This window comes from Pituophis catenifer, unplaced genomic scaffold (genome assembly GCF_029215685.1).
Source record: "Pituophis catenifer annectens isolate HBS135680 unplaced genomic scaffold, rPitCat1.0.hap2 SCAF_1, whole genome shotgun sequence".
NCBI lineage: Eukaryota > Metazoa > Chordata > Lepidosauria > Squamata > Colubridae > Pituophis > Pituophis catenifer.
This window is the reverse complement of record NW_027256881.1, coordinates 102,283,155-102,293,411: the sequence shown is the minus strand read 5'-3', so window position 1 is coordinate 102,293,411 and position 10,257 is coordinate 102,283,155. Positions and strand designations below refer to the sequence as shown.

Here is a 10,257-nt window from a genome sequence, read left to right as displayed (position 1 = left end):
AAGTAGAAAAATAGGGACCACCTTTGGTAGGAAGGTAACAGTGTTCTGTGTGCCTTTGGCATTTAGTCATGCTGGCCACATGACCACGGAGATGTCTTTGGACAGCGCTGGCTCTTCAGATTTGAAACAGAGATGAGCACCTCCCCCTAGAGTCAGGAACGACTAGCACATATGTGCAAGGAGAACTTTTACCTTTACCTATTTGGTCTTTTAACTCTTTTGTCTAGAACTGTGTTTCTTAAAATGTGATCCTAGGGCCTAACCTAAGGGTTTCCCAAGATGCTCTCGGGGATTCCCAAAATGAAAATCATTTGCTAGCCTAGGTTGAAAACCAATTCATTAAAATCCCATCAAACAATTATGAGAAGTGGTAACCTCAGCAAACATATTAATTTTTAATTCAGTAAATATAAATGAATATAATTTATACAAACAAAAGCTCTTTTGGAGTCTTCCATAATTTTTTAAAGTGGCAAGTGTTTCTGAGAGAAGAAAAAGTTTAAGATCTATTCCAGTTTGTCACAGAATGGATCTGTGACAAACTGGATGTTTTGTTTAAGGTTTCTGTGTTCCCAGTGATTTTAAAGTTCCACAGGCTCAGCATTAAGTAAAATATATTGAAAAATTAAAGCAGGGGCATAGCATTAAAGCAGCTCAACTTCTTCAAGACTTTCCAGGATCTATTATCCAGATTAATCCAGATTAGATAATTTTGAATGATCCAATACTGAATGTATAGTTTAGGTGTGTTTAAATCAGGGGTAGGACAACATGCATGCCACTGCCAACCCAGACCACAACTAATAGTATAGTTTTGTGCCACACAACTTGCTGTTTAAGCCCTAAACTGGGCTTATCATAGTAACAGAGAAGCATCCCCCAACTCCCCACAAACAGCCCAGGTTACTTTGTATTATCACCTTTTCTAGAGTCCACCCATCAAGTTTCCCACACTGCCCAGATTTAAGTGGGAAAATATTAACACGTACTGTCTGCCATTTCCCCTATGGCTTGATAAGTACACCTTGTTCTCACTGACATGTTTGCGGTTTCCTCAATGGTTTCATTGTCCTGTGATTAAATTACACTAAGAAACCTTTCCAGCTATCTTTTTCCAAGTCAATGAGCAGGGTATACAGAACTCATTCAGTTTTAATATGGTTAGAAGCCAGGGCAACCACAGAAAGTAGATAAAAGTTTTCCACTGTATGCCTCTGCAGCTTATTCCAGTCTCTTTCAAAGTTCTTCGTCCAGTCTCTTTCAAGTACTGTTAAACAATTCCATAGTTATCCTGCACTGACTTGAGAAGAAGCTGGACACGTAATTAGTTTTGATTAACAGATACCAATTAATGCTGCTTTCCTAAATTGTAACTAGCTTTTTAAAGGGGGTTCAGATAATTTTAACCTGTCTCCCAAATGCAGATAAGTAATCTTTTCTGCCTTTTCAAAAGTTATAGCAGCTCCCTGTTGTTTAGAACAGCATACAATGCAATGCACCTCATTTTTTTATTACTATAGTCCCTTGTCTTAGCTTGTGTACTATACTCATGATAAACCTCAATGTCCTTGTTGTAGCTATTTCATCTTACGATTCCATTGAATTTTGTTATCTTCCCAAGAGAAGAAAAATCCAGAATGTTCCACTTCTCACACAGGGATATACTGTATATACCTCACCTGAAAGGCCATGCAGCTCAAACTCCCCCTATCCTATTATTTGTTTGTTTATTTAAGATAGGGGTGTTAGAGCTGCGTGGCCTTTCAGGCGAGATTACAAAAAAGTGCACTGAAGCACATAGGAATGAACCCTTAAAGCAAAGGCATCTTTTTCTAGGACATGCAGACATCCTCTCACAGCTGCAAGAATCCCCAAAACAGACCTTCTGGTCCCCAGCCTAAGAGATGCCACCAGATTCAATCCATAGCTGTTGAACTATCCTAAACAAAGCAAGCAAATCCTGTTGAGTATAAGGTCACTGACAAGATTAGGAATAGAACTTAATGTTCCTTTTGAATCCAGTTACTCAATTAGAGAAGGCTCTGCCCTCATATCCTGCTATATTAAAGATCTGATTATCAAAAAACCAGAATGTACAAGAATTAGATCCATTGTTTTATTCATAGTTTGATTTAAAATTATAGCATAATCACATAATCATGAAGTCAAACAGTGTACTCAATACAAAAGGAATGCATACATCCCTCCCCCCCACCCCAAGTTTTATTATGTAAGTACTTGACAATGCAATGGATGTATACAGACTCTGGGCAAATGACTAAATCAAAGAGAGAAGTGTGCATTTAAAGCCATGATCACACATACTAAGTGAACAAGACTGTCTATGGGTGTAGTTCTGTCTATAAGACTTTCCATTATTTCTGAAGAGCCAAACATTTGGATAACATTTTAGTACCAGCTTTAGTTCAAATTACTTACTGTACAGAACACTTTGCATTAGAAATAATTTGTGCAAATATATCAGTTTCAACCTTTAAAAGATACACACTTTAAGGATTAATATTTCAGGATTTAAACATTGTGTATTTTCACTCAACATAAAATTATTTGCCCAAAGATGTTTCATTGAAAGAATAAAATAAACACTAATTGCACCAAAACTGACATTTAGAAATTACCCCCAGAAACTTTTAGGAGGCTGCTATAAGAAAAACTATTCAAGTTTAATTATGTAAGTTGATTCCTTATTTCCATATTACTTATTTTATATTGGCTATTAGCAAATATTCTTACAATAGATTTTAAATATCTTATTCTGCTGATGCATTTGGTTCACTTACAGCTTTAATAACATTGAAAAAAATACAGTAAATGTTTTCCAATTGGTTTTTAATTATGCAAACTTCAATTTTGAACCTTTATAACAGATTTTTTTTTAAATCAATGGAATAATTAGAAAATTCCAAAGTGAAATTCTGAATGGAATTACTTCTGCTGGATATCCTTGGATCTTAAATTGAGGGGAAAAAAACCACTTCGGCACTTTTTCCATTTTTATTTTCATGGTTTTATAAACTTAGAGGATGAGCGTCATTTTCAAATTAAGCTCCTTATTTTGCATAGCTTTATCAACTCTTTCCTCTCAGAAGACATGATCCATGGCTTGTCAAGTTGTATTTCTCTTATGAGTGTTGAATATTGGAATCCACAGGCTGCCTTGTGAATCAAATTATTTTTGAAGGAAGATTGATTCAATTCATCAGGTATTCTTATCAAGAGTCTTGGTCAAATTGGTATCTGTGACTGAACTGTTGCTTAAACTGTATTGGCTGGATACAAGTATTTCATGTTGTTGTTTTTTATAATTCTCAGAATACGAAGGTCTCACCATCTTAGATGAATTAGGGAACTTGGTAGGGAAGGATGTTGTTTTCCCAGACCAGAAGCTTTAACAAAAGTACAGGAGAGAGACTGAGAGTATGAGGAGGCCAGTAGTTGACTGAAGATAATTTCCATGTCCTTTGGTGGTGGTGTTTGTGCTAAGTGACATAGTAGTCATACTTGAATTATTGTGCGGAGCATCAGTAGTTGTTTTATTCTCTCCTCCCTAAATAGGCAAAAGAAGAAGAAGAAAAAAAGACTGTAAAATCAATCAGCACATTTTGCATTCTGACTTCCAGGGCTTATAATGTATTGGTCTAAGTTATTTCATTAGTCTACATAGAGTGATTGTGAAGATAGTGTTTGTTTTTTTAAAATTTCATCGTGGAATACACATCCACATACAGTTTCACTGCCCTAAAAAGTAAACTTTAAAGAGCATAATTCCATATTCAGAAATAATAAGCCCCTGGAGCTTATTCCAAGATAAGCAAGTATAAGATTGTAATAAAAATACATGTTACTATATGTAATATGCTAAGCAAACAATATAAAATCTTTTTGTTGCGATATATCAGTGATGAGGCAAATGGTCAATAAGGAAAGAACTCCATAACAGCTAGAATGAAAACTCACAGCCCAGCTTTTTCTATATCCCATACCAGGGGTGCTATTCAGCAGGTTCTGGAGAACTGGTAGCAGAAATTTTGAGTAGTTCGGAGAACCAGAAAATACCACCTCTGGCTGACCCCAGAGCAGGGTGGGAATGGAGATTTTGCAATATCCTTCCCCCCAGGAGTGGGGAGGGAATGGGAATTTTGCAGTATCCTTCCTCGCCACACCCAAGCCATGCCCACCAAGCCACACCATGCCCATCAAGCCACGCTCACAGAACGATTAGTATAAAAATTTGAATTCCACCACTGTCTACTGATAACTTGGAAATAATACTCTGATATCAACATACCAATCACCCACACCCCATACTTCCTCATCTATCAAATCACAATTTCTCTGAAACATATTTTTTCTTTTTTAACTTTGTAAGGTTTTACTGAGACCAGATCAAAAAGTTAGCGATCAGAAAATCAAAATGCTATTAGAGGTAATCTTAGATAGAAGAGTTGATAGTTTGTCATTCTTACTCCAGTTGAGTTTACAAAGAAGTCTACTAGATTCAGACATTACACTACATCATAACATGCTTGTTTGATTTTGGCTTACAAGATATGAAAAACCTTATTTCCAGCTTATTTAACATTTCTATTAAACAATCACATTAACAATGCTGGATATTATTGCTACTTTAGGAAAGTGGAAGATTTTTAAGGTGAAAAGTCTGAAACGGTAATTAAATAACTATAAGATCAGAGCTAAAATTGCACAAGAAATCAATTTAATTTTTTGTTCTGGTTACTGCATGCCATGGCAGGCAGAAGAAATAATATGTTTTAGGAATTTAAATTACTTGAAATGGCCTTGAAATTACTTAAAATGATTTTCATGACACAGGTATTATTTCTTTTGTTTTGGTTACTATGTAGTCAACAAGACTTTTAGAAATCTGACTACAACATAAAAACTATGTAGCTCAAATAATGACATGAATGGGATAAGCACATACCACACTTTCAGACCTGCTATTAGATTTGAGCGCATGCATTGTCTGTCTCCAGTCGCTTAGCACTAATGTTTATTTCAAGAATTTTTTAAAAGTTGCATAGAATTAGAAAAGCAGGAGTATGCTGACTGAGCTAAAGCACCCCTTTAAACCAAGCTGGATTATGGCTCAACTTGCTTTGTGATCCCAACTATTACAATTTACGGCTTAATTTGTAGCCTGAACCTAGTCAACTGTGGCTTATTCAATAAGGCACAGATCACAGGTTTGTGAAATTTGTGAATCTGGTCACAAAAATACCTTTGTAACCTATTTTTGATACACGTCTTTTGTACTACAACGCCAACTTGATATGGTGGTTAAAATGCACCAGGTTTGAAACCAGAAGAATATGAATTCCAATCATCCCCACTAGGTAGATGAGGCTCTTCTCCATGTATTTCAGTGTACTAGAGACTCATTTGAGCCACTTCTGAATATTATCTGGATATACTGGACTTTACACCTCAACAGAGCTTGTATATCTCAATCAAGGACAGCTTCCTTACTCACTACAGTTCCAGTCCAGTCTTAAGAATGAAGCAGGTGGATGACTTGGGTCAAGTCCTTCTCAATCATAGGAAGGCGGCAAGGATCAACACTACCACCCCCAAATGTTGCTATGAAAATTGTGTGGACCTACCCTGGCACTCACTAGGAGTGAAGATTGTCCCAGTCTGGAGAGAATAGACCAAGTTTTGTTTAGTTTAGTTTACCAAGTTACGTCAGGCTAACAATGTCAGACTTCATGTACTATATGAAGACTATCTGGTACATCTGGCAGCTGAGAACATATTGGAAAGCACAGCAGGTTTTGAATATCTACTTCTATTAACAATAGATGAAATATAGTGATTGCAAGCCCACCATAATATTCCCCAAATCATGTATGTTAATATATCAAGTCAATTTCACCCCATCCATTTCAAGTGGAGATATGTTTCAAAATTTATACTCAATAAGCATTGACCGAGTCCAGTCAAGTTTAAGAGGCAGCATTCATATCTGCTCATATATTACCCACATTAAAATTTTAATTTCAGAAATCCTACACACAAGGATATTTTTTCCTTAATAAAGGGAATTCCAACCTGCAAAATGCACTTGCAGGATTGCCACTTAATTCTCTACTGTATAATCTGGTTGTTTAGAATAAGTTCTTATGTTGCATTTCACACTTACAGAGCAACACCACTATGTACAGTTAACATATGTTAGCTGTGAAGTTGAAGTCAGGAAGCTTCAACTTCAGAAGTCGGGAAGATATACGGCACATAGAAAGCATTATATTCAAGGAAATAATTTTTGTTACATACTACAAAGGAAATTCTCTGTTGTTAAGCTTAATGCTGCTTTTTCTATTAGACCCTTACAATAACAAATTTACTGCCACAAAAAGCTGCAAGATTATCTAACAACTAAAAAGTAAACCCTACAGATTTATAATCAAACTTTTCAAGCCACTCCAATCTCTTCTCAAAATGTTTCCCCAAAGCCCCTTTTAAGTATTCATTTCTGCTAAATATTTACTCGTTTTAGTCTTTGCTATTCCTTTAGCAAACATTTTCTCATGCCTTCAACTCTGTCTGCGAAGCTGTTATAAGGTAACAAGACTGAAATGCATGTCGTCATCTTTTTGAAACTGGCTACATAAAATATTAACCTGCTACCGCTTCTATTGTTCTAACATTGAGCCAAATAATTACATCTCGTCCAAAAATTCCAATGGAAACTGAGTCTGTAGAAGTACTAACTTCTGATTTTTTTAAAATGCCAAGTCAGAAAAGGGCTTCCCAAATTTCTCCAAAGATATACATAATAATAATGAAAGGCATGATAAAGCATATATATTTCTAGAAAGTTATTACTTGAAAGCTTATTTAATAAAAATCGCATATTCTTAAACTATCTGCTATACCAAAATTCACAAGAGGGAAACTCTGCTTCTATAGCAGTATCCAGCAGTATACTGCTTGAAAAAATAATGCTGTGCAGAAGTCTGAATTCAAAAAGCAAAATAGGATTTGGAAATATATATATATATTTCACCTGTCTGGAGCACCACAAGCCAAAGGTGAATTTCTAAAAAGTGTTAGAGAGGGCAGTCACAGAAGACACAGCTCGTCTTCCACATACCCACATACGTCTAAATTACATTTTGCCTTCCAATCTGGATCTCCTCACAACTCAAGTACAGTACACAAAATTATACACCGAGAATAGAACATAAAACCCACAGAGAAGTCTGACAGAGAATAGTGAGGTCTCTCAGCAAACGCTCTTCAACACAGCAAAAAAATCTAACATGGGGGGTGGGGTATGGGGGGGACAAACATAGCCTGCAGGTTTTGTTACATTCCAACTTTCAGCTACTCCAGCCACTATGTATTGAGTTCAGTTAGAATGGTTCTGTAGTTCTACTCTAGCAATAGCAATAGCACTTAGACTTATATACTGCTTTACAACCCTTTCTCAGTTTACAAAGTTATCACATTGCCCCCAACAATCTGGATCCTCATTTTACCGACCTCCCAAGCAGCAGCTGCTAGCCTTTTAGGAAAAGGGAAATGATAGACTTGTCAGGTAACTGCATTTTCCTACTTTCAAGTTTCCCCAGAACATAGCATAATATCACATTGATTTTAGATGGTTACTTTAAAAAGCCACTCTTGGCAGCTTTTGCAAAACTGTTAAAAACTGCTCTGGCATTTCAGATACTTTATTCCAATTCAATTGCAGCTTAACCAACAGACAATTTTATTTGATCCAAAACTATACAAGAAGTCTAGTTTTATCCCCTCAACGGCGTAGCATATGGGTTACTTTGCCTTCTCCAGCTAGTAGTGGTTGAGATTAAAATATTCAAGCGCTAATTCCTAACGATTTAACCTTAGTCAAAATTGAATGGGATTTTTATTTCTGAGCAGACATACAAAGAATTGCAAAAGGAAGCCTTACTAAAGGGGAAGGGGTGCCAAGTTTTCTTCTTTTAAAAAAATGCAAAAGAATTTACTTTCTGTAATAAAAAAAAATGATCAGAAGCGGGGACGACGCTCAACCCTTCCTAGGAAATTGGGAAAAGGAGGCAACAAAAGGCTGGAATTGCGCCTGGAAATCTGCCAAACTATGTTAGGGAATGGAATTCCAGGATTTATCCACACATCCCATTTAAACCACGCTCAAATTCAGTTTGCTGAATGAACCACAGCTGGCTAGGTTTACCCAACTGGCTGCGCCCGAACCAACCAAGCCACATTTAAAAGGTTCAGCGCGATCTGGAAACTTAAAAAAATATACTCTGTCGGATAATCTCCCCTCCCCCCGCGCGCGCCCCCTCCCCAGCTCAACATTGCAACTTATGAATGCAACTTCGCGCGCGCGGCTGGCAAGCAAAACTCGGGTAGGAGCCCCTTAAGGAAGATGGTGGCAACGGTAATAAGAATAAACGTCCTCTGCTTCCCCCCTACACCTATTCTCGGCCGGGGAAGGGGGGGTTGTCCCGCTACTGAGGCATGGAGGGAAGCGAACCCGCGACGGTCGGTCGGTCAGGCGGCTGGGGAGGCCTCGCGGTCGATCGCTCGCTTGCTCGGGCGCTCACCTGAGAGGGTGAAAGCAGCGCCAGGAGAAAAAGCCCGAAGACGAGCCGCCAAGCCAGCGCCCTGCCCATGTCTGCTCGTGCCGGGAGCGCCGCTCGTCCCGCCCCGCAAATGCTTCTCCTGAGGTGCAGCGACTGAAAAGCGGCGGGCGGCTTTTATGCGCGCGCCAAGCGGCGGGGTGAGGGGGGCGGGTCCAGGGCCTCGTCGCCCCCGCCTCCCTTTTTTTTCATTCTGTTTTTGGGACGCCCCCCACCCAACTCCTCCTCCTCCTCCCCCCTTCCCCTCCTCTGACTCCCTTTCGCAGCTCAGGAGCGCGCCTTTCCGTCCTGGCCGAAGAAAATTAAAAACACCACCGTGGCTAAACAGGGAAGACGAGGGAGAAAAGGAACGCTGGGGATGGCCCAGGGTTCTTTAATTTCAATACAAAAGCTGCCGGACTTCCCACTTTCTTGCTGACTTGATTCTGGAAGGGGGAAGGGGGGGGACCCTGCCCATGCTCCGGAATCCTGCTTTTACAGTCACGTCTCTCGCCTTCCTTCTCCTCCTCCTAGAAGGATAGTTATGTATAACTTGGAAAGACCTCTAGGTCATCCAGGGGTGAAATCCAGCAGGTTCTGGAGAACCAATAACGGAAATTTTGAGTAGTTCAGAGAACCAGCAAATGTCACCTCTGGCTGGCCCCAGAGTGGGGAGGGAATGGGGATTTTGCAGTATCCTTCCCCTGGAGTGGGGTGGGAATGGAGATTTTGTAGTATCCTTCCCCTGCCATGCCCACCAAGCCACGCCCACAGAACCGGTAGTAAAAAAAAAATTGGATTTCACCACTGAGGTCATCCCAAGGGAGCAGCCTTGGTGCCTAAACTTTGATGAATTCAAATTCATCTAAATGATGAGTTCAGATTCCTCTAAACTTCGATGAATTCAGATTCCAATCAACCTTCCTTTCTAGAAGACTACTTTCCCCACTCCCCTTGAGTCCCTACTATACAAAAACGGAAGCAAACAAAAAAGCATGATGTTATTTCTTTGGGGGGAATCTAATTCACTTTGAAAAAAAAATAACTAACAGAGTTGGAAGGGGCCTTGGAGGTCATCTAGTCCAACCCTCTGCTCACTCAGGAGACCTATACTAGGGATTCAACAAGCTCAGCATCTTAGCCACCGAGCCACCTGGCCTGGTAACTGGTCCCTCTCCATGGAAGCCATACTTTGTGCAAGTCCTGGGACCTTCTCTTTGTGCCAATGCAGTTCTGAAATGTCAAGTGTTCCTGGTCATTTGCTGAGCACCACTCCTTAAAAGAGGCCATATAATAAGTTTTTGCATACTTTGAATTAGCAGTGGTGCAACTACTAGTTGGCCTTCGGGCAGAAGCTTGTTTCTCACCACCAAATAACAGGAAACTGTGGTGGAATGACTCTTTACTCTGGCTTATCAGGGGAGGATGCCCCTTTCTTCTTAATTCATAAATTGATTCATTGTCAGGGACAACAGCTTGTTGGGAGGGACCATAGTAACAGGTGCCAAGGTTGTGGTTTTCCTTTTACAATATATTTCTTTTCCAAAAGAAACTTGATTTTCATTTATCAGAAGGTGCAAAAAGAACAAGAGGCTGTTCTAGTCTGGACCTAATACTCACTAACAGAAGTGACTGTTGTCTA

General features: G+C 39.2%; 1 protein-coding gene across 1 annotated transcript; it reads right to left on the bottom strand.

Annotated features, from left to right (window-relative positions):
* Positions 1–2,833: 2,833 nt before the first annotated feature.
* Positions 2,834–8,738, bottom strand: CD24 (CD24 molecule). The gene is made up of 2 exons (XM_070953636.1): positions 8,601–8,738; positions 2,834–3,568 (listed from the first exon to the last, which is right to left on the bottom strand). The coding sequence occupies exons 1-2, from the start codon at positions 8,667–8,669 to the stop codon at positions 3,410–3,412; spliced, it is 228 nt and encodes a 75-aa protein (XP_070809737.1). The 5' UTR covers positions 8,670–8,738; the 3' UTR covers positions 2,834–3,409.
* Between the last annotated feature and the right edge of the window lie 1,519 nt (positions 8,739–10,257).

Excerpts from the sequence above, each read along its gene's own strand:
- CD24 (XM_070953636.1), bottom strand. The coding sequence starts at position 8,669 with ATGGGCAGGGCGCTGGCTTGGCGGCTCGTCTTCGGGCTTTTTCTCCTG. Across the intron at positions 3,569-8,600 it reads CGCTGCTTTCACCCTCTCAG|GGAGGAGAGAATAAAACAAC; the intron begins GTGAGCGCCCGA and ends TTGCCTATTTAG.